At 40.2% G+C, this 27,637-nt stretch overlaps 1 protein-coding gene and 1 pseudogene across 17 annotated transcripts in view; one reads left to right on the top strand and one right to left on the bottom strand.

The window, feature by feature from the left end:
- Window positions 1-27,637, top strand: part of LOC113895258 (protocadherin alpha-C2) — a 209,969-nt gene that overhangs the window by 138,980 nt on the left and 43,352 nt on the right. Inside the window, exon 1 of one of the 17 annotated variants that reach the window (XM_027546224.1) lies at window positions 18,514-21,735. The exons of 15 other annotated variants lie outside the window; for them this stretch is intronic. In XM_027546224.1, coding sequence (XP_027402025.1) covers window positions 19,183-21,735 — 2,553 coding nt within the window. In that variant the 5' untranslated portion in view covers window positions 18,514-19,182. Of the gene's footprint in view, window positions 1-18,513; window positions 21,736-27,637 lie in introns of those variants that run through there. One more of the 17 variants, XM_027546220.1, reaches the window with a different exon arrangement.
- Window positions 8,310-10,790, bottom strand: LOC113895260 (annotated as a pseudogene).

Genomic DNA, 27,637 nt, shown 5'->3' with positions numbered 1-27,637 from the left:
CCTCAATCAAATCCCTTATGATTATACAGTGGAAGTAAGAAATAGATTTAAGGGACTAGATCTGATAGAGTGCCTGATGAACTATGGACATAAGTTCGTGACATTGTACAGGAGACAGGGATCAAGACCATCCCCAAGAAAAAGAAATGCAAAAAAGCAAAATGGCTGTCTGAGGAGGCCTTACAAATAGCTATGAAAAGAAGAGAAGCAAAAAGCAAAGGAGAAAAGGAAACATATACCCATTTGAATGCAGAGTTCCAAAGAATAGCAAGGAGAGATAAGAAAGCCTTTCTCAGCAATCAATGCAAAGAAATAGAGGAAAACAATAGAATGGGAAAGACTAGAGATCTCTTCAAGAAAATTAGAGATACCAAAGGAACATTTCATGCAAAGATGGGCTCAATAAAGGACAGAAATGGTATGGCCTAACAGAAGCAGAAGATATTAAGAAGAGGTGGCAAGAATACACAGAAGAACTGTACAATAAACATCTTCATGACCCAGATAATCATATTGGTGTGATCATTCACCTAGAGCGAGACATCCTGGTATGTAAAGTCAAGTGGGCTTTAGGAAGCATCACTACGAACAAAGCTAGTGGAGGTGATGGAATTCCAGTTGAGCTATTTCAAATCCTGAAAGATGATGCTGTGAAAGTGCTGCACTCAATATGCCAGCAAATTTGGAAAACTCAGCAGTGGCCACAGGACTGGAAAAGGTCAGTTTTCATTCCAATCCCAAAGAAAGGCAGTGCCAAAGAATGTTCAAACTACCACACAATTGCACTCATCTCACACGCTAGTAAAGTAATGCTCAAAATTCTCCAAGCCAGGCTTCAGCAATACATGAACCATGAACTTCCAGATGTTCAAGCTGTTTTAGAAAAGGCAGAGGAACCAGAGATCAAATTGCCAACATCTGCTGGATCATTGAAAAAGCAAGAGAGTTCCAGAAAAACATCTATTTCTGCTTTATTGACTATGCCAAAGCCTTTGACTGTGTGGATCACAATAAACTGTGGAAAATTCTGAAAGAGATGGGAATACCAGACCACCTGACCTGCCTCTTGAGAAATCTGTATGCAGGTCAGGAAGCAACAGTTAGAACTGGACATGGAACAACAGACTGGTTCCATATAGGAAAAGGAGTACGTCAAGGCTGTATATTGTCACCCTGCTTATTTAACTTACATGCAGAGTACATCATGAGAAATGCTGGACTGGGAGAAACACAAGTTGGAATCAAGATTGCTGGGAGAAATACCAATAACCTCAGATATGCAGATGACACCACTCTTATGGCAGAAAGTGAAGAGGAACTCAAAAGCCTCTTGAAAGTGAAAGTGGAGAGTGAAAAAGTTGGCTTAAAGCTCAACATTCAGAAAACGAAGATCATGGCATCATGAAGTCTTTTACTTCATGGGAAATAGATGGGGAAACAGTGGAAACAGTGTCAGACTTTATTTTTCCGGGCTCCAAAATCACTACAGATGGTGACTGCAGCCATGAAATTAAAAGACGCTTACTCCTTGGAAGGAAAGTTATGACCAACCTAGATAGCATATTCAAAAGCAGAGGCATTACTTTGCCAACAAAGGTTCATCTAGTCAAGGCTATGGTTTTTCCTGTGGTCATGTATGGATGTGAGAGTTGGACTGTGAAGAAGGCTGAGTGCCGAAGTATTGATGCTTTTGAACTGTGGTGTTGGAGAAGACTCTTGAGAGTCCCTTGGACTGCAAGGAGATCCAATCAGTCCATTCTGAAGGAGATCAGCCCTGGGATTTCTTTGGAAGGAATGATGCTAAAGCTGAAACTCCAGTACTTTGGCCACCTCACACGAAGAGTTGACTCATTGGAAAAGACTCTGATGCTGGGAGGGATTGGGGGCAGGAGGAGAAGGGGACGACAGAGGATGAGATGGCTGGATGGCATCACTGACTCGATGGACGTGAGTCTGAGTGAACTCCAGGAGTTGGTGATGGACAGGGAGGCCTGGCGTGCTGTGATTCATGGGGTCACAAAGAGTCAGACACGACTGAGCGACTGAACTGAACTGAATACTCTTTTTTGAAGTATATTTTATCTGATATTAAATTGGCCATTGCAGTCTAATATTTACTGTGTGCATGGCATATCTCTTCTCATCCATTTACTTTCTGTTTCTTTACATTTAAAATGTGCCCTTGTAGAAAGAATATGTTTTGTTCTTGTTCTTTTATTCATCTTGGTAACTGTTATCTTTTGATTGAAGTTAATTTGTGTGATTATTGATATGTTTGAATTTGTATTCTCTAATATATTGTCTTTAATTTTCCACTATGAATTTGTTCTTTTGGTTTTCCTTGTCTCTTTTGAATTATTTGAATATTCTTTAGAATTCTGTTTAATTTTTGGATATACATATTTTTAGTTAAATATATTTGCATATTTTAGTTGTTGCTCTAAGGATTATAGTATGTATCTTAACTTCTATCAGTCTACTTAGAGTTACTTGTGGTCTACTTTCATAGAACATAGTAACATAGTAACCTGTAACCATATAAAACTGTTCAGCTTCTCTCATGTCATTGCTTACACTATAGTTTTCATTTGTATTAAACTTATACAATATTAAACCAAGACACAAGATACAGTTATAAATTTTGCTTAGTCATTATGTGCTTTAGAGAAGTTAAGAAGATAAAAAGTCATTTTTATTCATCCAGACATTTAGCATTTTCAGTGCAGTTATTTGCTTCCAAAGAGTCTAATTTCCCTGTAGTATCTTTTCACTTCAGCCTGAAAAAGCTTAATGTGTATCTGCTGCAGTGATTTCTCTTAGTTTTCTTTATTGGAAAATATATTTATTTCTACTGCATTTTTGACTGATAAAGAGTTCTGAATTGATAGTTTTTTCTTTCCTTCAGCATTTTAAAGATTTTATTCCACTGTCTTTTAACCTCTGTGTTTTCTTTTATTTATTTTTGGCTGCGCTGGGTCTTTGCTTTGCATGGGTTTTCTCTAGTTATGGAGAGCAAGGGCTACTCTTCATTGCAGTGCAAGGGCTTTGCATCGTGGTAGCTACTCTTGTTGCAGAGCACAGGCTCTAGAGTGCTGGCTAATAGTTGTGACACACGGGCTTAGTTGTTCTGCAGCATGTGGAATCTTCCTAGATCAGGGATTGAACCTATGTCTCCTGCATTGGCAGGTGGATTCTTACCCACTGTGCCACCAGGGAAGACCTTAAACTCTGTGTTTTCTGATGAGAAGTCTACAATCATTTAAGTCATTGTTACCTTTCTATGATACGATTGTTTTTGTTACCTTTTTTGGGGGGGTAAGGTGTACTGATTTCAAGGTTTTCTACTTATCTTTGGTTCAGAAATTTGACTATGATGTGCTTGCTTGTGGTTTTCTTCATATTTACCCTGTTTGGGATTACCTGAGTTTACTAAACCTGTAAATTTATGTCTTTCACCAAATCTGGAAAAATTTTTGTCCTTAATTCCTAATAAAGTGAAATATTTTTTGGCTCTATTCTCTGTTTTCTCTCTTTCTGAACTCTATCACCTACATATGAAACTTTTGAATATTTTCTGATTTTATCATTGTAGAGTTTAACTTTTGTCCTTAATAGTCATATTTCTATATCCTCATATATAGGAATATATGTCCTATATTCTCTAGATATCCTATATTCTATTCTAGAATATTCTTACATTGTCGTGTAGGTCTGTGAGGCTCTGTTTATTTGATTTCAATTCTTTCTCTCTCTCCTTCAGATTTGATCATTTCTCTTACTCTAATTTCAGGTTCACTGACTTTTTCTTCTATTATCTCCACTCTTCTATTAAGCCTACTCAATGAATTTTTATTTCATGATATTTTAGTACTAGTATTTCCACTGGGTTCTTTTTTAATATTTTCTATGCTCAGATTTTCTTTATTTTCATTCATTACCAGCATGGTGCTCTTCATGTTATTAAATATAGTTAGAGTAGCTACCTTAAAGTCATGGTCTGCTAATTTCAACTCCTGCATCATCTTAGGTTTCATTGCCTGGTGGTCTTTACCCTTGAAAACACATCACATTTTACTAGTTGTTTGTATGCTACATAATTTTGAATGTATCCTGGATATTATAAGTGTTGTGGAGACTCTGTACTGTGTTACATTTTTCTGAAGGGTGTTCATGTTTTTGTTTTAGGAGAGAATAAATGATTAGACTGAAAATACAAAACTTCTCTGGCTTGTGATGGGCAGTAGTTCAAATTTAAGTTTAGTTCTTTTAGCTGTAGCCTTGGTTTTCTATATGTGTTAAGGGGTCTACAGAGATGTGTGAAGAATTCCCTTTATCTGGCTCTCTCCACTTAAGGATCTTTCTCTCCTCCAATTGTTGTGGTTGCTACTAACTCTTCATTAATTCCTCATGCCTGAGAAAATGAGGTCTATCTGTCAGAGCTCTAGCTTCCTCATGTTGTGCCACAACCATGGCCTGTCCTCAGAGCAAAGCAACAAAAACAGGAAGCTCACACCATGCTAAACCCTTTCTCCAAATTTTGGCTCCCCACCAGATCTCCTTGCTTTTGTTTACTCTCAGGAGCCCTCAGAAAGTTACTGTATGTATTCGTTCAGAAGGCCTATCATGAGCTTAGTTAGGTATACTGGATTCAGCTTCAGACCTTTTCTTTAAAGATTTTACTTAAATATCACATTAATCCAGGAATTAAACTTAATAATTTATTTATCTCCAGATAAAGGGTTGAATGAATGTTTGAGAGAGTTAGATATCAAGAAATGTATTTTCTTTTCTTAAATATTCTTTATTTTTTAAATTATGAAAGTATGATAACACATTTACAAGAGACTTGGAAAATACATAACAAAGTTACATACAGTTCCACTATATATTATAATTATTTTTTAAGTAGATAAATTAAGATTTTTAGTTGGAGTTTAAATATCCAGCTCTCAAAAATTAACAGAATGAACAGACAGAAAAGTAGAAGGATATAGTAGACCCGAAAGCACTATTAAGCAATTCAATATAATTAAGATTTATACAGCTAAGGAATGTATATTCTTAAAGGAACAACTTCTAACCCTACTGGATATAGGGTAAAAATGACATAAAAACACTGTGATGTGGGGACTTCCCTTGTGGTCCAGTGGTTAAGACTTCACACTGCCAGTGCAGAAGGCATAGGTTCTGGTTGGGGAACTAAGTTCCACATGCCATGCAGTGCGACCAAAAGATAAAAATAAATAAGTAAAAACAGTACGATGAAACAAGTCAGCTTAAGAGAAATAAATTCAAAGAAGTAAGCTAACTTTCTCAATGAGAATTTAGGTGTAATTTATAGGAGTAATATGAAATAATTATGAGACCTTTTATAAGGAAAACAAAATATTGCTGTGAACATGATTCTGTGTTTCTTTACTGTATTATGAACTAAGAATTTTAAAGACAAATTAGAAGTAATGAATTGGCACTTTTACTATTGATTGTGAGTGTAAATTGGCACAGAAATTTAGGAAAGCATTTTGCCATGTCTGATTAAAATTTATATGTGCATACTTTTAACTAAGCACCTCTCAAAATAAACACATAAGCACATACATACATGCACACACTTTCAGAAATACACCTAAATATTCAATCATATAGTAAAAATAAATTATGAAGTATTCATAATGGCTGAATATTATACAGCCACTACCAGGAGTAAAACAGAGTTATCTGGGGAATTCCCTGGCTGTCCAGTGGTTGGAACTCTGTGCTTTCACTGCCAAGGACCCGGGTTCAATCTGGGTCAGAGAACTGGGATTTCGCAGGTAGCACCACAGGGCCAAAAAACAAAACAAATAAACAAAACCCCCCAGAGTTATCTGTGGTGACATCATAAATGTTAAGTAAAAATAAACGGTAGTATGTAGAATGTGGTTACACTTGGGCAATATATATAATGTACATATTTATGTATACATAAAAGTCTGGAGGAATATACAATTATCTATTAATGATGTAGTGTACAGGAGAATGGGATTTGAAGGGACTTTCACTTTTTTTGCCTTTTCTGGATGAATTGAGTTTTGTACAAGCAGCATGTATTTTTTAATGTTATTGAACCTAAATAAAATAAATAGAAAACCAAGAAAAAAATAAAATTTCATGTAGGAAATATAACCAAAATTTACATCTTTTTAAAACCTAAAAGTATGGACATACTATATTCACTTATTCAAAAAGCACATACATATACAATAAAAGCTTTTTACAGCAGTATAACAAATATACTTTTACTTGCTAGTGATCCCCAGATGTTTTTTCCTTAGTTGATTATTATATAACTTTAATATAATAAATAAATTAAAAGTATATGAGATACCAGGAAAGGGCATCAGAGCTTTAGTGTTTAGTTCTTGTCACAAAGTAAATTTTCAATAAATTTTGAATGAATGAAAAGGTTCCCAATATCAGAAAAAAAGAATTTTTCTTTTAATAAGAATGACTGAGATTGTTCAGCTCTGAATTATTTCTCCAAATAAGATTCTGACACCCTAACATAAGGCAGTTTTCTTGTTTACAAATTATGAGCCTTAATAGTAAAATAGCATATAGATAAAATAAATGGAAATACAGTGCAGTCACATATTACTCTAGGGTTAGGGTCCAAAGTGTATGTGTGTGGTGAATAACATGTTTAATTAGTAAAAACTTGCAAATCACATAAATCTTTCCAAGTACATTTTCCCTAGTTGTATTGGTACCACTTTAAAGAGAAATTCTTATGTATGCTAAAGTTTAAGATTACTAAACTCATCTAAATTAGGGAACAAAAGAAATTTTTTTATCTGGATATTCAGACTTTTCTGCCATTAAGATAAATGATGAATGAGGATTGATGGAGGATTATAAAGTGCTCCTGCTTGCCTATAAGGTTTATTCCATTTGCTTTTTAATGTTAGCTCAGTAACCTTGATGCATATACAAATTCTTTAATGAGAATTAAATTTGATAATTTAATTTGGCTATGTATTGTAACATTATTGAATTTCTCCATGATTTTTTAAAAAATATATTGGGGGGAAATAAGCATAGGGAATAATCCATGATAATTTAATTTTCTGTCCCTACCCCCAACCTAAAATTGCCAGGTTCTCAGAATTATAGCTAGTTTCTCATCCAGGGATGTGCACTCAGGAAACTCATGGTCTTATTTTTTCAGGGTTGCAGCTACTTTCTTAACACATCATTGTTGACACTTGGAAAGAAGGACTTTTTTGTAATTTGAAAATCCTCTTTATTTTTCAACTCCTGCTAGCTTAAGGAGCACTAAACCTACATATCCTAGGAGACATATCTGTCTAGTATATCCTATGTATACACTGATTTATGAACCAATAAATGTTTCATATACAGTTGAGATTTCAAATGAGCTTATGATAATTGGATCAGAGGAATAGTAGTCTAGCTTAAGAGTATAGCAGAAAACCAATCATGGGAGGCTATGATGAAATTTTAATTATAAAGGATATTGAATATCTTAGGGTGACAGTTCTGTTATAATAGATGTAACGTTGAACTTGAAAGGGAGAAAGTGAGATTTTCCCCCCTGCTGCTGCTGCTGCTAAGTCGCTTCAGTTGTGTCCGACTCTGTGCAACCCCATTGACAGCAGCCCACCAGGCTCCCCTGTCCCTGGGATTCTCCAGGCAAGAACAGTGGAGTGGGTTGCCATTTCCTTCTCCAATGCATGAAAGTGAAGAGTGAAAGTGAAGTCGCTTAGTCATATCCAACTCTTAGCGACCCCATGGACTGCAGCCTACCAGGCTCCTTCGTCCATGGGATTTTCCAGGTAAGAGTACTGGAGTGGGGTGCCATTGATCTGCTTGAAACCAACTCTTATTTCTAGTAAATTATCAAACCATTCTGTGCTTTGGTTTTATATCTTCATTAAGGTTACTACCTTACTGTCTTTGGTTTACTGAGTTTATTGAAAAATTCCCCAATAGATTTAGATAAAGAAAAAGTCTCAAGTTAAAGTGTTAACTAATTGGAAAGTTTGGTATGCATGTGTGTATACATATTTTTCTACTCAGGGCTGGAAGGCTAAAGTAGGCATTAACCCACTTCAAGTTGTAGATGTATAAATTAAATGATATTAAGATCTTTTTTTTTTAAATGTAGAAAAGCAATGTATTCCACTATAAGCACTTACACAGTTAGTCATGGAGAGTAACAGGCCTGCTGTGAAACAGGTCACCCAAAATTGAGATGGTATCAAACTAGTGGTCAAGGACTAACTCCTTAAAAAAAAAAAAGCAACTCTTATCCAGGATTAATTTAATTTTAAAAACAAATACAAGCTATTGAATCACTCTTCTCAACTTAACTGGACAGTCTACCTGTGGTATAACTGTCAGGTAAAAACATGGTTTTACAACCATGTTGTAAAGGGAATACCTTTACAACTTGGTATTCCCAAGTTTTTTTAAAAAACCATTTCACAGAAAGTAAAGAAATAATATTAAAACAGCTCAAGAAATACACTAACAAGCAAAAATATATGGGGAAGGAGGAACACATTGTTTTGACTTAACTGAAGAAACTGAGAGGGGACTGGTCTGTGTAAGAAAATGTGCATCCTGGAGAGCTCGGCATGTAGGAATTTGTATGACTTGAATCTCCTCTATTTCCTGAATAAAAACAACATCTTGTAGTATTTATACTTCATGGCTCAGACACCTATCTCACTTGGCTCTATTTCTTACTCACTTTAGCCTTTACTTAAATGAGTCTGAAAAACTTGGGGGTATAGCATAAGAAGAAAAATAACCGCACACAATACTCCCCCTTTTTTGTGGCTACTTTTAGACCTCTGTTACTAGAAAATTCCTAAAGAAAATTTAAGTATAAGTCTGTGGCTCTGCTGAATCAAGAAGCCACCAGTTAATGTTTAGAAAATACCTTCTGTTTGGACTAATAACATTGTTGATAGAATTTATTATAGAGGGATAACCAAACAAAGTCTGTGTCTCAAAACCAGTGTTAAATCAGTCTCAGAGTTGAGAGAAAGAACAGGGGAGTCCAAAAAGTGCAGACATGATCTAAGATCCTTGTCCTTCTGGAGCCACACTTTCTTCAGGGTCTTCATCATTATAAATGTTCTCTGCCATTTGCCACACTTGCATGATATTGTCTTCTGATACAGAACAAATCACCCAAGGTTTGTTGGGATTCCAGGAGAAATCAGATATCTTGGCAGTGTGACCACCATAAATAAACAATTCTGGTGGCCCATCTTCTGCATCTTCTGGGGATTGTCCCTCTCTAATTTTGCTTAAATCCCAGACATGCAGTCTATGATCAGTACCACTGGAAGCCAAAATAGTCTCATTGTGAGGTGACCACTGAACCTGGAATATTTCATCCTTATGTGATTCAAAGGAATGCAACTTAAGTTTCAGATTTCTCAGATCCCACAGAGCAACAGTCTTGTCAGCTGATCCTGTGGCAAGAATGAACTCACTATAAGGACTGAAAGAAAGGCAGTTCACTTCAGCAGTGTGAACATCAACTGAGTGGCTTGGCTTGGAAGTATTGTTAGAATGAGTATCCCAGATATTAAGTTTCTGATCATCAGCAACTGACCCAAAGAGGACTCATGGAGCAGATGCCAAGAGACATCCTCTACTACTGCCGTGTGCCCTGTGAAGATGGTCTTCGCATCCACAACTTTCCCTTTCTTTGGAAACAGCACTGATGGCCCACAGGCAGGCAGTGTGATCATCTGAAACACTCAATAGGTGCCCACTGAGATTTGGGTTCCAAGAAAGCCTGTAGCCTTCCTTCTGATGTCCACAGAGATGCAAGTCTGGGTTTCACTCTCCAGAAGTGTCTGGTTTAGAAGGATGTTTTGTATAGCCAAAACCAAGAACATCACTGGATGGAGTCTTTGTTGCAATGATGCAAGGGTTCTGGGGTGTATAGCATGCCCTGTTTACCTCTCCTTCAAGGTTGATCTTGATTTCTAATACAATTTTTCCACTAACTGAGCCCAAACCCCCAAATTCTCCTTTTTCACTGTTTTTGTGTGAAGCATCAAACTGAGCATTATGGTTAGCGAGCTGCATGCTGGCTATCACAAGGTGGTTTTGTTCATTTGACGTGTGTGTGTCCCCAGGACAAGTCGATGAATACTGAAATCTTTCCCTTCTGGTCTGGTTACATCTGGAAGCCACTGTGCAGTTAGGCTAGGCCACTCCAGAGCATAGGTCATCACCAAATTGTAAAGAAAAGGAGTGTTCTTTTTCCATATTTTGTATTTTTCATTGATCACACATTCTTCTACTGCGTCATCAAAGGCTGCTTCCTTGTCGGCCATGGAGGGTAGGCAAGCTGGTGGGGATCCTGTGATTTTAAGATCTTTGAGACCATTAGATCAGAGACGCTAAATAAATAGAACCACTACTAGATTTTTCTTCTCAGTACTAGATTTTTCTCCTCAATTCCATCAGTCAAGAATGCAAAAAGAGAATGCAGAAACTTGGAGTTTTGCTCTTTTCACTCATCCCTCCTTTCTCTTCAGGTTATTTTGATAATTTTATGAGACTTCTATCCCTATGCTGTGCCCTCTTTTTTTCTGGCTAATAATCATTGAAAATGCATAAAATGGAAATTTTTCATGCTTTATCTCAATAAATGCCTAGCAGAAACTGTTGGTAGTAAGTACTGTTTTCCCCTATTTTACTAAGCTGAGATCTACAGAGAGAGAGAGAGAGCATGCGAAAACCTTTCCCAAGGACACATAATAAACAGTAGAGCCAGATCTTGAATCTTAAGAGTCTGGTTTTACATTAAGCAGGATTATTTTTTTTTCCATTTGCTGTAAAGTTTTATTTTATTTTCCTTGGAGGGGGAGTGAGGGGGAGAGGAGTCCTGAACTAATTTGTTCTGGAGCAAAATATGGCCTCTCAGGCAAAGGACCCACCTGTACACGAACTCTTGCTTGGTGCAAGCAGGATTATTATAAGAGGACCCTCCCTAGGTGCATGACCTAAGCATATGATGTGATTAAAAACCTTCAAGTGGAGTTGGGTCTATAATTGCTAGTGGAATTTAGTCCTAGAATCTTACCACCTAAAAGATCCATTGTAAAAAGTTCTGAGGATACCACAAAAATGAAGAATCTATAAGTGTCTTGGAACTCTGAGAGGTTTCTAACTTTGATAAAAGTTTTAGATAACAGTAATTGCTCATCAAAATACCTTAATGATCTTTTCATATCACAGGATACATCTTAAATTGGCTAATTTAGAGAATTTATATTTTACCCACCTTATAATGTACACATAACTGCTGAAGAATTTATTTAACAATATCCATCACAACAAATACACTAATGAGATATTAGAAAAGTCTGGGAATTCCCTGGTCGTCCAGTGGTTAGGATGCTGTGCTTCCATTTCAGAGGGCCCAGGTTCATCCCCTGGTCAGGGAACTAAGATCCCTAAGCCAATTTATTTGTAAAACCCCATTACTTAGGCAGAATATTGTAGATGAGATCCTGCAAACCATGTAGTATGGCCAAAAAAGAGGTTCATTTGTAAAACCCAATTACTTAGGCACAATATTGTAGGTGGGAAGATGGTACTGAAAGAAGAAATGAAACACAAATCTGTTTTGTATTGCAGTTTTGCTAAGGCCAACCACTGTGTGTGTGTGCGTGTGTGTGTGTGTGTGTGTGCGTGTGTGTGTGCACGTACGTGTGTGTGTGCGTGTGTATGTGTGTGTGTGTGTGTGCGTGTGTAGGCTTCCCAGGTGGCCCTAGTGGTAAATAACCTGCCTGCCAATGCAGGAGACATAAGAGACACAGGTTTGATCCCTGGGTTGGGAAGATCCCCTGGAGGAAGGCATGACAACCCACTCCAGTATTCTTGACTGGAGAATCCTATGGATAGAGGAACCTGGCAGGCTATAGTCCATAGGGTTGCACAGAGTCGGATACGACTGAAGTGACTTAGCACGCACACACACACGTGTGTGTGTGTATATGTATGTATTCCAACTGAAGTCTCTAAAAGATCAAAAAATTATAGTTGTAAAAGGAATTGGATAGGAGCTCATATAAAATACTTGGAACTTTTTGCTGGAGGCAGTAACATAATTCTTAATTAAGAGTGCATGTGTAGTGGTCAGAGGTGGTATTTCTAGCTCAAGAAAAAAGGGCATGGAAAAGAGCTTCCTGAAGATTCTGTTAAATTTCTTCACCTTTTGGGTATCTAGTTTCTTCATCAGTACCAACCTGATTGGGGACTGTGCTCTTGTGAGCATTAAATGAAATAATGTGTATAGAAACAATATATAAACGTAGTGCTAAGGCATCAACATGGCAAGGAGGAACCAAAAAGCCAATAATTACTTGACACTCTGTATATATGAACAGATACTTTTGAGAATTCACCCTTTTTAGGTGGAGGTGTATATTTGTTTTCTCTAAGCAGCAAACACAATGGGTATAGAAAGAAGACACTGTGACCTTCGTTTAGACCAAACAGGTCAATCCTGGAAAACAGTTCCAATTCCAGGTACCTCACCAATATCTACATTTTTTGAAATTAAAAAAAAAATGTGTACAAATCGATGACTGCTTTGGCTAAAACCCACTTGGGAACAAGGGTATTGTTTTAGTGCCAATTACCGTCTTATTTTATTCTATGGCTAAAATCCCAAGAATTGAAGAGGAGAAACAGGGCCAAAACAAGTTTTTCTATTAAAATAAAAGGCCTTGAGTGATGAATGGAAACTTGGAACAGGTTTTAATGGCAATACCAGAAGCCAGGAATTAACTTAAATACAAACTTACCAATTTCTGGCATGCATTGAGTCTCAAATAGAATATTGGTTCTAATTTTAGTGAATTAGAAACATGGCTTACTCCAGGCAGTTGGTATTCTCATTCCAGAATGCTCAACTTGTTGCTGGATTGGCGTGGACTATTGATGCTTCCTTGGTTTGAGTCATTGATAAAATGTTGAATAACTAACTGCTAAGACCAATGGTGAATCTCTGCGGTCACCTACAAGAATTCTCCTTTCAGGCTGAAACATTCCATTAATAAACACTTTTTGTCACTGTTATCCAAATAATTATGAAATCATCTAATTACACTGTCCATAGCCTTCCTTCCTTCCTTTTGTCTGTAAGGAGATATTGGGGGACTTTATTTAATGTCTTCATGAATTCCAAATAGACTGTGCCTATAGCATTTTCCTTGTCAATTATTCTAGCAACTGAAAATCTAAAATGCCCATGTGGATTTTTTTTAAAAGTTTATGTGGTTGGTTTGATGTTACCAGTTTTCAGTTAAGCCAAAGTGGTCCCTAGTATGAATGCCTTTGTCTCTAAGTGCTCAAAAACAGTTACTTTAGTAACAATAGTTTTGAAGGAATTTATATCAGACTCAATGGCACTTTTAAAAAAATAGGAAATTTGGTACTCTAGTCACATCTGTAAGTTCCGCTAATACTCTGGAAGATCATTTATTACTTGGCTTACTTTTAGCACTTTTATGTTTCCTATCTCCTCACTGATCTTGAGGTTCAAGTTCCACTTAAACATTTTGCTCAATGAAAAGTAAAGAATTTGGGTGAGATACTTTCTAAATTTCTCTCAACCTTTAACATTCTGTGATTTTTAGTAGGCCATCTCAATTGAAAATAGTGATAGAGAAGCAAAGCTCTCTAATAAGTGAATAGTTTGATTTTATCTGTTATATTACACTATCTGCCCCAAGCTCTTAGTGTATTTCTCCCTTTTTATTATTTATCCAAAGATAGTTTGAGTTCCTTTGTTTATTGTAAGCAATTTTCAGATGCCTCAGTCTCGAATCAACAGTATATTAATTTCTTAGAACTAAAGACTTAAAGGATCTTTCCCTAAAAGCTAATGCATTCCCTCTGGAGGAAAGGGACTATGGAAAAAATTCAACCATCATGTTAAATGAAAAATCTTTTTTTATCTCTCCAGTCATTGGATGCTGTACCTGTAAAGAATGCTATAATCATATTTGTAAACATTTTCTTTTTCTAGATGTATAAAGATCAGAGGTGCAGTTCCTTTATAATAAGATGGAATTTTTAAACTCTTTTGGACCACACTAAACATTGGGAAGTTCATTTGTCTCTGTTTTTAAATTGTATGTCATGTGCTCAGTTGGTGGAACAACATAAATACACACCTTAAAACTGAAAATTATAACCTTCCCTATTTGACAGATATTCCCATATTGGTCAGCCCAAAGCCTGATCCAACTAATGAGAACACCTTGTGGTCAAAAGATTCTAGATTGTTTACTTCCCCAAAGTAAAATGATTTGTAATGACACTAATAATAAAGGAAAGTTTATGTGAATTAGGAGAGTTCACTAAGCACCAGTATTTTCTCAGAGGCTTAATTGGGTTGTGTTCTGATTGGTTTTGCTCCTGTGTCCAATGACCTCAGGATAGATGCATTTCACAGATACAATTGAGGGATATAATTAAGGGAGGCTATTTCAGAGTTCTTGGCTAACATGGGGGTAAACAAAATCATGTTTTGTGTGTGTGTGTGTGGTGCTTCTCATATCATGTCACTTTCTTTGTTATGGGGAATATCTTTTTTATATATAATTTATAATTATAAAGTAGAAAGAGTGATAATAAAATACTTTTGAGCAGATCCTTTCTTAAAGAGTCCAGCAACTTTAGAATTAGTTCCAGGTTTGAAATATTTTGAATTTCAAATTTTAAAGGAAGTTAAATCATTGTGGACCGTTGAACCCTCTCACCATGAGATCTGGGGGGGAAAAAGGGAAGCGATAGCTCTTCTTATATCTGCTAAAAAAGGATCTGAAGAAGTGGAAACACCCATCACTTATTTATTGAGAGGTTTCCTACACTGTGAAGAAGATAAAGACACATACAACATGGCTTCTGCTTGTAGGTTGGTTATAATTAAGATATAAGAAATAATATTAAAGCATTTGGATGAATTAAAAAATGACACGTTTAGAATTCTGAATGTCAGCATTTAGAGAAATAAAAAGACCTTATGTTTAGAATAGACAATGTTTCATGGATTAGGTAGGTTTTAAGATGGATCTTGAAATATAGATAAGATTTGGAAAGGGGGAGAGAAAAGATGAAGCTATTTTTAATAATTGTACAGTGAAGTTGTAAATTTAGTTCTGTTCAAGAAACATTATTAAGTACCTCTGTGCCAGTCTCTACACTGGGTGTTAGATATTACAGCATGTTTGGCAACAGTTCTGTACTCTGTTGCTAGCGTATTTTCACATATCTTAAAAAAGGTGAATCTCTTGTGAGGAAACAAATCCCTTGAAGGAATTCTCATGACGTAAGTCCCTTTTCTTTGGTGATATAGAAAAGGACTGGTTTTTGTTTTCAAAATATAGGATAAGGTCAACTTTGGTACACATTCATCTTCCCCATCATCACCGACTTCCTGTCTGGCATAGTTACAGGTGCTAATCTTTGTTCAATACTTTAAAGGGCCATGCTATATACAGACTGTCAATTAAGGAGGTTATCTGATGATAAGAAGTTGTTGCATTTTGATAATAATGATAATAATAACATTTGTCAATTACTATGTAGGTTGTTTTTCTCTTTCCAATTTTATTGAGATATAACTGACATACAGCAGTGTATAAATTTAAGGTGTACAGCATGATGATTTAAGTTACATACATCATGAAATAATTACTACAATGTTTAATGAACATCCAGTTTCTCATATAGATAGAAAATGAAAGAAAAATAAAATTTCTTTCCTCATGATGAGAACTCTTAGGATTTACTCTCTTAACAGCTTTCATATATAATATATAGTAGTATCAATTATATTATTTATCATCTTGTGCATTATATCCCTAGTACTTACCTTATAATTGGCAGTTTGTATGAAGCCTATCTTCTAACTGGCTTCATCTAACTCCCCCTCTCCTACCCTCTCACCTCTGGTAACCATAAATCTAATTTCTTCTTCTATGAGTTCGTGTGTTTGTGAAGTATAATTGACATACAGCACTATGTTAATTTCTGGCACACAACACAGTGATTCAATATTTCTATGTGTTACAAAATGATCACCACAATAAGTCTAGTTAGCATTTGTCACTATACAGAGATATCACATTATTATTGACTATATTCCCATATTGTATGTTTCATACCTGTGACTTATTTTATAAGAGGAAGTTTGTACCTCTTTAATCTCCCTGATTGTTTTATATATATCATTTCATGTAATTGTAATGATTCTATGAGTTTACTTAAATTTGTCTTCCCCAATTATAATGAGTAAGCTAAAGTTTAAGTTATATAACATGACCAAGGCCACATGGTTAGTCATTGGCAGGGGTGTGACTAACTTCAAAATCTGTATTACTACACTGTGCTACTCTGCTTTTCTGTAGAGGTTCTTGAAGGTCTGAGGAAAGGAAGGAGTGCATAGTGGTATGGCTGAGGCATTAGTACTAATATTCATGGACAGGGCACCTGCCAGCAGTCTAAACAATCCCATTCCAATAACTAGTAAGGTTGGCATGAGACATGTACAACATATGAGGAACTAAATCATTGTAGTGCCAAATACAGAGTACACCATCTCTTCAGTGTATCTTTGAAAAGGTGGCTGATTTGCACTGGTGCTGTTTGCCTTCTCAGCCATTGAGGGAGTGAGCACTAGCTGAAGCTTATGATCCTGACACATCAAGATGGACAACCTGGCAGATGTCCTTGCTGGAAGATGACAAGATTACTAAGAGAAGAGGCCTGATTTTTCTCCTGAGTTGACACTTGGGGGCTTCCATTAAAAACATTACCAAACCTCTGTCATTTTCATCTCTTCCTTAAGAGCCTGTGATCTTGTCAGGGGCACAGGTCCATGCATGGTCAATGCCTAGTGACCAGGTTCCCGAGCTGTGGGCAGAGGTGGCAGTGACTATGAAAGCCTGGGAGGAGATGAGGGAAGAAAAGGTCATTCTTCCTGACAACTTATAACTTGATTCCACTTATAAGCCATTTATTTTCAGAAATAAGTAATGGGTGAAGACATAGGCCAGACCTACAATTCATGCACTTGAAAGTTTAAGGCTTTCTGAGATCAAATTACCACAGCAAACAGAGACAGAGTTACTATAGGGACATTTTGGAAGGAAGCTGACAGAGGGAGAAGCCAGAGGCCTAGGAAAGGAGATAGAATTAGAATGCGATGGAAATTGCTTCCCTCTCTGCACCCTTGAGGGAACAAAGAGGGCAAATAAGAAGCAACACATGGAAGACATAGAAGGAAGAGATAGAAGGAAGCTGGGAGCTTCTCTGGAATAAAATGAGTTAGGTTGTGGAGTTGTCAGAGGGTGCACCTGGTATGTGGGAAGAAGAGATGCCCTAGTCCAGGCCTTTGAAACCTGGGTGCCTTGGCCCCTTCACCCCCTGAAGGAGCAAAGCATGTCAAATGTCAGGTCTTGTTCTAGTTTTGTTGCAGTTCATAGCTAGGAAATGACCCACAGCAGAAGATCAAGGGGTGAGAGGATGCTGAAAGAAGAGGAGTGAGTGCTTTTTTTTTTTTTTTTTTTTTTAACAAGTGGGGCAATGAGTTTTAAACTCTTGCAGAATAGATGAGAAGGCCTGGGGAAAGTGGATGCTCAGAACAGAGAAGAAGAGGCAATGACACAGCACAGAAAGGCTTTTTCTGATCCTTTTGCCTTTCTGTTCACTGAAGGCAATTGGTTATCCTTTTGTTGCCTCTGCAGCAATACAAGGTGTGTATTACACCTGCAGAGACCAGCAGGTGTAGAGGAGCCTCGTATTTATGGAATATGAGCTGCAGCCATTGAAATTGTTGCCTGGTAGTGTAAGATAAATCCTAACCTCCCACATTTTGCTTAATAACAGCAGACTTTTCACTGCAAAGCATTAATGGATTCCAACTTCTGGACAGGCTTGGGAAATCAAGAGTAACAATCTTGATGTAATGGTTTTGCAGGCTCTTGACATTGTCATTCATTAAAGAAAAAATATGAAATCATTTGAAAGAACAAAGAAAATGTTTTGGGTGATAAATGATAAAGATTTGAAGTAAAATGAGGAAAAGCTTGAAGGAAGAAACTCTTTAAAATTTTACCAGATTCTCCCCACTATGATCAAAAGTGGTCAAGTAAGAGCTTAGCCTGCAGCCTCATGGAACCAATATTTTAAAGAATTTTAAAACCTGAAATATTGGTTATTTGCCAAGGCACACATTCAAAGTAAAGGCCATTCGGCCAGGAGTGTTGGATCCCAGGATGCTAGTTTTAGGTCTGCTCCGCGAAAGAGGACAGCACTTCCCACCCCCTCCCTCTGCTCTAGAAGTTGAACACTTTCTGCAGTATTTAGGAGTATTCAGGGAAAATGCTGGGGTCAGAGAAATAATTCTCCTCATCCTCCAGAGTGCCTCTCTGGCGTTTGTTTCTTTGAACGTGAAGCCGCCGCCCAGATACCAGTACTTAGCCGAGGCCCTCGGTGTATTTTCTTGAATTGCGCTTGGAAATCTTTCCCTGGGAGCTGATAGCTCGAGTCCTAGAGATTTAGCAGTCTTTCCTAGAATCTGCTTACAAGACCCGTGCAGCAGCCGAGGGACCGTGGAGACGGGCTGAACAGGACAGTGGGGGCTGGGAGAAAGGGAGTGGCCGTGTTCCCGCGGTCTGCCGGGATCCGGCGGGTCCGGCGTGCAGGAGCTGGGGCTGGAGTGGTTGGAGCGACTGGGCTGACCGGGTCGGTCGCCGTCCGCCACCTCGGTGCGGAATCGGAGCCGGACTTGCTGAGCACTCCTCCCCCTCCCCTTCTGCTTCCTCTTCCCTCCCCCTGGACCAGCGGCGGCGGCGGCGGCGGCGGCAAGGAAGCGAAGCCAGAGCGACTCGGTGGCGAGCGGAAGAGCTGGGATATGGGGAGTCAGGGCTGGCGGCGGGGCCAGGAGCCCTCCGGAGGGCCCACGAGGGGAGCGGCCCCCGGCATTTGCTAGTGTTTGCTGGCACGTGAGGTGTGGGGGAGCGGGCGTTGGGCGGCACAAGCGGAGGCGGAGGCGCGGCCGGGGCGTGGAGCAAGGCTGGGGAAGCTGCTGCCTCCGGCCCTGCCCGGCTGCCTCCGCCGTGGCCGGTGGCTATGGAGCTGGCGGGCATCAGACCCGGGGAGACAGTGCATCCGCGACTCCAGCCGCCCATGTCCTGGCTGCCGCTGTTGCAGCTTCTCCTGCTGCTGCCGGGCCCAGCGGCCTCCCAGCTGCGATACTCGGTGCCGGAGGAGCAGGCACCCGGCGCGCCTGTGGGCAACGTGGCTCGTGCGCTGGGGTTGGAGCTGCGGCGCTTGGGGCCGGGCTGCCTGCGCATCCACCACCTGGGTGCGCCCAGCCCGCGCTACCTGGAGCTGGACCTGACCAATGGAGCGCTCTTCGTCAACGAGCGCATTGACCGGGAGGCGCTGTGCGAGCAGCGGCCTCGCTGCCTGCTCAGTCTGGAAGTGCTGGCGCACAGCCCGGTGGCGGTGAGCGCCGTGGAGGTGGAGGTGCTGGACATCAACGACAACTCGCCCCGCTTCCCGCGGCCCGACTACCAGCTGCAGGTAAGCGAATCGGTGGCCCCTGGAGCGCGCTTTCACATAGAGAGCGCCCAGGACCCCGACGTGGGCACCAACTCGGTGCAGACCTACGAGCTCAGCCCCAATGAGCACTTCGAGCTGGACCTGAAACCCCTGCAAGAGAACAGTAAGGTGCTGGAGCTGCTGCTGCGGAAGGGCCTAGACCGCGAGCAGGCAGTCTTGCACCACCTGGTTCTCACAGCTGTGGACGGGGGCAGCCCAGCCCGCTCCGGCACCGCGCAGATCTCGGTGCGAGTCCTGGACACTAACGACAATTCTCCCGCTTTCGACCAGTCCACTTACCGCGTCCACCTTCGAGAGGACTCGCCCCCAGGTACGCTAGTGGTGAAGCTGAATGCCTCCGACCCGGATGAGGGCTCCAATGGCGAGCTCACGTACTCCTTGAGCAGCTACACGTCGGACCGGGAGAGACAGCTCTTCAGCATCGACGCCAGCACGGGGGAAGTGCGCGTCAGCGGAGCGCTGGATTACGAGGAGGCCTCCTCCTACCAGATCTATGTGCAGGCAACTGACCGGGGTCCGGTGCCCATGGTGGGTCACTGCAAGGTGCTGGTGGATATCGTGGACGTGAATGATAACGCACCAGAGGTGGTGCTCACGGATCTGTACAGCCCGGTGCCTGAGGACGCTGCCTCCAACACTGTTGTGGCCCTTCTCAGTGTCAATGACCAAGACTCGGGTCCCAACCGGAAAGTGAGCCTGGGACTGGAGGCCGCACTGCCTTTCCGACTGAATGGTTTTGGAAACTCCTACACGCTGGTGGTGAGTGGACCCCTGGACCGGGAGCGGGTGGCTGCCTACAACATCACAGTGACTGCCACTGATGGGGGAGTACCACAGCTCACGTCCCAGCGGACACTGCAGGTTGAGATCTCTGACATCAATGACAATCCCCCCAGCTTCCCAAAGGACTCCTACTCCATCTACATCGAGGAGAACAATTTGCCAGGGGTATTGCTCTGCACTGTGCAAGCCACGGACCCAGATGAAAAGGAGAATGCGGAGGTGACCTACTCCCTCCTGGAGAGGGAAGTTCAAGGGCTGCCAGTCACTTCCTATGTCTCCATTAACAGTGCCAGTGGCAGCCTTTATGCTGTCAACTCCTTTGATTATGAGAAGTTTCGGGAGTTTTTTGTGATTGTGGAGGCCCGAGACAATGGGAGCCCACCACTGAGCAGCACTGTGACCGTCAATGTGTATGTAGTGGACGTGAATGACCATGCCCCTCACATCCTGTACCCTACCTCAACCAATTCATCAGTAGCCATTGAAATGGTGCCTCGAACTGCCCCTGCTGGCTACCTGGTCACTAAAGTCATAGCCATGGACTCAGATTCTGGGCAAAATGCTTGGCTCTTTTACCATCTGTCCCAGATTTCTGACCTGGACCTCTTTAAAGTAGAGCTCCACACAGGAGAAATTAGGACTACCAGGAAGATGGGAGACGAGACTGGAACCACTTTCAACCTGACCGTGGTGGTCCGAGATAATGGAGAGCCATCGTTGTCAGCCTCTGTGGCCATTACAGTAGCTGTGGTGGATAGGGTTTCCAGAATCCTCCCTGACACTCAGAGACACGTGAAAAGTCCTCGGACATACTCTGAAATTACACTTTATCTCATAATAGCACTAAGCACAGTGTCTTTTATATTTCTTTTGACAATCATTGTTTTGAGCATCATCAAGTGCTACCGCTACACTGCTTATGGCACCACGTGCTGTGGAGGCTTCTGTGGAGTGAGGGAGAGGTGCCCTGCAGAACTCTACAAGCAGGCCAACAACAACATTGACGCCAGGATACCTCCTGGCCTCAAAGTGCAGCCTCACTTCATCGAAGTGCGAGGGAACGGCTCCCTCACCAAGACCTACTGCTACAAGGCCTGTCTGACAGCAGGCTCAGGGAGCGATACCTTCATGTTTTACAACACAGGGGCACAGACAGGACCGGGACCTGGGGGAGCCCAAGCAGCGGCAGGTGACAGGAGGCACCTCACAGGCCAAAGTGGGCAGAGTGCTGGGAACCTGATTATACTAAAAAATGAAGCTGTTTCTCAAAATGAGGTGAGATGGTAGTCAAGGGGTCTTCCACAAAGTCATGCATTTTTCACCCCCCTCCACCACTATCATGTGGTTGGCTTTATTGAGTTATTATCAATGACAAGGGTTATCTGGTAAACTGAGTATATGTAGTACCTGTGACTGGGTTATAATTGAATGTGTTTTCCTCTCTAGAAACATAGCACTAGAGAATTGTTTTCATTTCCCCTTTCTCTTCAGATATATGAAGACTTGACTATAAAATTGTTTGAGAAATGAGGGTTTGTCTTAAGTGTGTGATGTTCAAGCACAGCTTTGTAGAGAAATAGAATAGGCCCGAGAATAAGATGGTGCTATAGGGAGTGATGTTATGAGACTCAAGGAGGAAGGGCTTGTGCCGTGTCATCTACAGGGAAAGTTCTCTTTTGAAACCCTAGAGGAGTGTTGTTTTTTCAAAGTTCTTAGACTTCAGGGTTATGGTGTTCGCCTCTGTATGCTTTCCATACTATTTATACCTTGGACTATCTACAATGTAAAGTATCTAGTTAATATTTCTGGATATTAGTTCATATTAGTTAATCCAGTTAATATTTCTAATATTAGTTTTGCATTGTACTAATGTGATATGATCTGCTAGAAACTCTTATCAGAGTTGATGAGACCATAGAATGTGGACCCCCCCCCCGCCCCCCGCCAAAGTCAAAATTTGTTTTGGCTGTTTGCTGTGGTAACTCTTCTGTAGGGGCTGTCAGAGGAGATGAATGATGGTAAGGCTGGGAACCAATTTGTCTGGTTGGGCCATGGAGATGTTAGAATGAGTGGACTAGGGATGTGAGGGTATGGTGAAGCCTAGGACAAGCTGGGGTTGGGGAGAAAGAAAGGGGGGAAGAATACTGCCCTTAGTCACCTTTCTTGGCATTGTGTGAACTCATTGTAAGAGGATTTCCCTGCGTTTAGAGTAAGTGTGGTCTGATTCCCTCTTAACAGTTTCTAAGGTTTTGATGAGATGTGAAGCAGCCTCTTCAAGGCCCTCCTATCTTTCACTTAAATGATAATACTTTAAATAATACTTGAGTATATTCCAAAGCACACATTCATTTACTGAATGTAGCTACAAAAGCCTTGGAAAGTGGGACTTATTGTACACAAAGGACAGGTGTTAGTAGATACACTAGTTTTAAGTTTTAAGTAGGCCTAAGGCTAGTTTGCTCATTATATGAAGGATGTTTATGTTGGATACTGCATGTGTTTTGTGTAGTATGTTTGTCTCCACATGAATTTTCTGTGATACTTTAAATAGGATTTCAGAAGTCAAAATTTTATCTCATAAATAGTGATAAATTGTTTCTTCCCAAACAACTACTTTGTAGCTAGGACTTTCAGAGGTACTGCAAAATGAATTAATAGTATTTATCCCTCCTATATTTTTGTGATGTGTTTTCATTGACATATTGTTGTCTTTTTATCCATAGTTTCACATTCTAAATTCATGCTCATCTTCAGGAAATTAATATATAAGCACAGAGTAGAACAGAGATGGATTGAGAGAATTTCCATGTACATTGAAGGTAGATTTATCTGAAGAGCCTGGTGTTAGCCAATGCTGAGCAGTCACCAGAGGCAGATTGCAGATTAAGAACAGGGGGTGGGGAATCAAGGAGTTTCTAGAATTCTTTAGATCATAGCTTTTGGCAGCATGTAGCAGAGTCGGACACGACTGAAGCGACTTAGCAGCAGCAGCAGCAGCAGCAGCAGGGGAGCCTGGTGGGTTGCTGTCTATGGGGTTGCACAGAGTTGGACACGACTAAAGCGACTTAGCAGCAGCAGCAGAAGGGCTTAATTTTAAATAAGGATGCTGTAGACATTTGCTGAACAAATTACTGAGAAGTCGTCGTGGGCCTCTCTACAGAGAGCAGGGCAGGCGAGCTTTGCTACCAGCTGTGAGCCAGAAGCGAGGGGAGTGAACTGTTACCCTCCCTCTCCTGACTCAAAGCATAGGACAATTTGATATGTGAACTATTTCTGTCTCACACTGACCTGTGTGTTAATATGTGCTTTGGTTCACAAATCTTTAATCTAGGGAGAAAATTATGTCAGAAAAGTGCTTACTCCTGTGGGATTTTGCCAGGAGAGTGCTTGATTTTAATAATGGCAAATTTTTGCCAGACACTTCTGGAAATTCACTGCCTATCTGCAGCTCCTGGAATACTTGTGGTTACACAGGGAGAGTGAGTCATGTTGTCATAGCATGGCAAAATGGGGACAGAAACCACTCAACGCTGAAAGTCATCACTGCTAGATCAACCTGTTAAATTCTTACGTTAGGCTTTCTGTCTTCTCTACCCAGTCCTTTCAGATGGCAGGAGAGTCCTGGGGTGCAATTAATTCCATGTGCCTAAAATTAGTTGGGGACTGGAAAAGATGAATCAGGAATTTGTGCTCACTGACCACCCAGCTATATATAAAAATATTCTGTACTGCAATATATGTATGGTTTCATTACCTGTAAGTCATATATTAAACAAATACTTATCAACATCTAGCATATGAGGAAACAGAGGTTAAGTAACATACACAGTCACTCTACTAGTGGTATTTTAAGTCATGTCTGTCTAACTCTAAAGACTGTGCTGTTTGAAATGTTGTAGATAGAAGTCTCATTGTTTATATTCCTGTTGATATGGGATACTCAGGCATTTAGGCTACTGCTGATTCACCTAGTAGTGTCACTTAACTGCTCTGGAAAAAGAGGAATTCTTTGCATAAAAGTAGGTCACCAATGGGAGGATCAGTGAGTAAAAAATGTTACTACCAAACTAGCATATTTTTATTTGTTTTACCATTGATAAAACCTGTTCGACAGATCTTTTATCTTCATACTTTCTCTAGTTTCTCTTGTTGCTTATTAAATATCAGTATTTAACACCAGACTAATCTTTCAGTAGATTTTATCCCCCAGTGAGTTTATTTCATGAGCCACTTGTGCAGTGAGGTTTTTGGAGTAACTGTTTAACAATGGGGCAGAATTTTTCTTTGGAGAGATCTGAAAACCTAGTATTGAATGTAGTTGGCACCCTCTTCAGAATCACCAAGAAAAGAAACCAAAGCTTATGTGGATTCTGTGCACTTGTGGTCCTTGCACTTGTGACTGCTGATGAGTCACTTTGAGCGCTCTGGTCAGAATTGTCCAGCTGGGCCTCACTGGGACTGGTTGGCCCAAGATGGAGAAATCACAAGAGAGTAGCAGAAACAAGGTATATTTACATTCACTTTCACTTATTTTAAAGCAATTTGGAGTTGCCAAGTCTTCAGTTATTTTTGCTGCTGTATGTACATATTCACTCTAATTCCAGATGTAGTAACCTGGAAAGTAACCCTCCTTTCAGTGGCACCTAATTTATTTCCCACAGGACTGACTCTTCTAGCTGGTGACTGACTCTGCCCTGGATCAGAATGTACACTTTGTGTAAAGTGCCATTGTAGTGAATTCATTAAAAACCGCACAGTGGTCAAAATAGGCAAAGAAATTGTGTCTGAGCTTCCATTTCAATGTCTCATCCTCATATGGTCACTTTTGAATGGGTGGGGCTGTTTTGTTTGCCACTTCTGTTTTGCTTATAGGGCTGTTGTGAGAAAAGGTTTCTTTGGTCTAAGAATACAATAATGTATTCTCATTACCCCCTTCCTCCCCTTTTCTACAGATCAGCTGAGCCAGATGGAATTATGGCTGAGCTCCTCTCAGTCTCTTTATCTTGCACATATTCTGATTGTTGAAGAAATCTGTTTACTGTAGCTTGAATGTCATTGGCCTACCCTTTGTACTGACCCAGGAATGAGCCTGCACACGGGCATCTGGTCTAACTCAGAACACTCTGCAGGGACACAGCCTGGCATATTATAAATTGTCTATTGGCATGCTGTCTGTTTGACAGAATAGCAGAGTCGATTCTGGATACTTGCCTTGGTTGGCCACCAAGTTTTGCTCTCAGTGAGAGGTCAGGATGATGTCAGTTTGCAAATGTTTGAGGAAAAATTACCACCAGCAAGCCAGAGGTTTAGCTGAACTGTGGGGATTTACAGATGTCTTTGAATGTGACTTTTGTAAATTTCACCTGGCTCCATGTTCCTGTGCATATTATAGTATGAATATAAATTTGGCTTATTTGTATGATAATATTTTGAGTATTTTAATCTAAAAGCATGATTTCAAAAATCAAAGGTCAAGAGAATTCCTCTGAAGTGTTTTAAATATGCTAGCCTAAAAATTATGCAACCTTTTTTCTTTCGAGGATTTGAATTTGACAAATGTGAAGAAATCTCCAAAATCACAAAAATTGAAGAAGAATATTAGTTCCTTGGCACATGAGCAACACTGGTTCCTTTCTGGCCTTGCAGGGTCAAAACTCTGGGCTCCAGGGAAGTGAAACTGTGAGTGAAAAAGTAACTGTGCTCACAGGCTGTGCATCCAGAGTGAAGCAGACCTAGCATTTTCTGTTGTACAAAGTTATGTGTACTTTATTTTCCTGCTCTGTGGATTAAGGTTATAAATGACTGTTTTTAGAAGTAACTATTCACCTAGAGGGGCTTCTCAGGAGGCACTAGTGGAGGGTTCAATCCCTGGACCAGGAAGATCCCCTGGAGGAGGGAATGGCAACCCACTCCAGTATTCTTGCCTGGAGAATCCCATAGACAGAGAAGCCTGGCAGGCTACAGTCCATGGGGTCACACAGAGTCAGACATGACTGAGCCACTGAGTGTGATCACAGTTCACCTAGAAATCTCATACTTATCATCTTTGCATTTTGATTTATGAGAAGACTAACGTGATTATTTTATTTGTGATTATTTTAAACGTTAGATTCCTTTTTGCCTTGATGACCAACAGTTTTATGTATTCATTTCCTATTGCTTTGTAACAAGTCACCACAGATTAGTGGTTAAAACTAATACTCAATTATTACCTGCCCATTGGGGCTGGCTTCTCCGCCCAGGTTTTCACAAGGCTGAAAGGAACATGTCTGCCAGGCTGAGTTCTCTCTTGGACACTCCAAGGAAGAATCTGCTTCCAAGTTCATTCAAGTTGTTGGGTAGAATGCAGTTCCTTGAGGACTGAGCTCCCTGTTTTCTTACAGGGAAAGAAGGGGACCCCACAGACCTCTTTTCTTACAGGGGGCCCCATGGCCCCCTCCATCTTCAGAGCTGGAGAATATTTTAACAGTGGAAAATATTTTCTCTTGTGGACTCCCTCTCATGCTTCAGATGTCTCTGATTTCTGTCTCTGATCTCTACACCCAGATTTAAAGACTGGAATGATTAGATCATCACCACCTATATTATCTCCCTTTTTTCAAAGCCAACTGTGCCATATAGTATGACTTAATCATGGAGTAAGGCCCATCATATTCAGTCTTAGAGATTATACAGGGCATTCACTCAGGGTGTAGGGATCCTGGAGGCCATTTTTGGGTTTTGCCTATCATAATTTATATTAGTGTTCATAAAATATCACTGAAAAATTTGCAGTGGATACATCTTTAATAGATTCCTACTAGGAAGGAAAAGAAGATGCTACGTGTAGTTTTGTTTCTCAGACAACCATTTATTGATAGCTTCATGGATTTCCATGATAAGAAGATAGCATTTACTTCACTGAGTAGTCCTATGATTTTATGAATGGCATAGAGTATCTGTCCTGGAAAAGGTGATTCACCCTTTTGTAGCTCAAATATTACATAGTATAAATAATAAATAATACCACTACAGGGCAAATAAAATCTCAGCTATAATCTTGATAGAAATTTAAATGGATTCTTGTTTTTCAGTACTACATCACCTGCATGAACTACTTAATTCAGCTTTTCCACTTCTGGAATTTTGTGACTTATTCTACTGAAGGACTACTCTTTGAAACAACATACTGGGGCTT

Source organism: Bos indicus x Bos taurus, chromosome 7, assembly GCF_003369695.1.
Source record: "Bos indicus x Bos taurus breed Angus x Brahman F1 hybrid chromosome 7, Bos_hybrid_MaternalHap_v2.0, whole genome shotgun sequence".
NCBI classification, from domain to species: Eukaryota; Metazoa; Chordata; class Mammalia; order Artiodactyla; family Bovidae; genus Bos; species Bos indicus x Bos taurus.
Note: the sequence above shows the minus strand (reverse complement) of the source record. Positions and strands in the feature narration are given on the sequence as shown.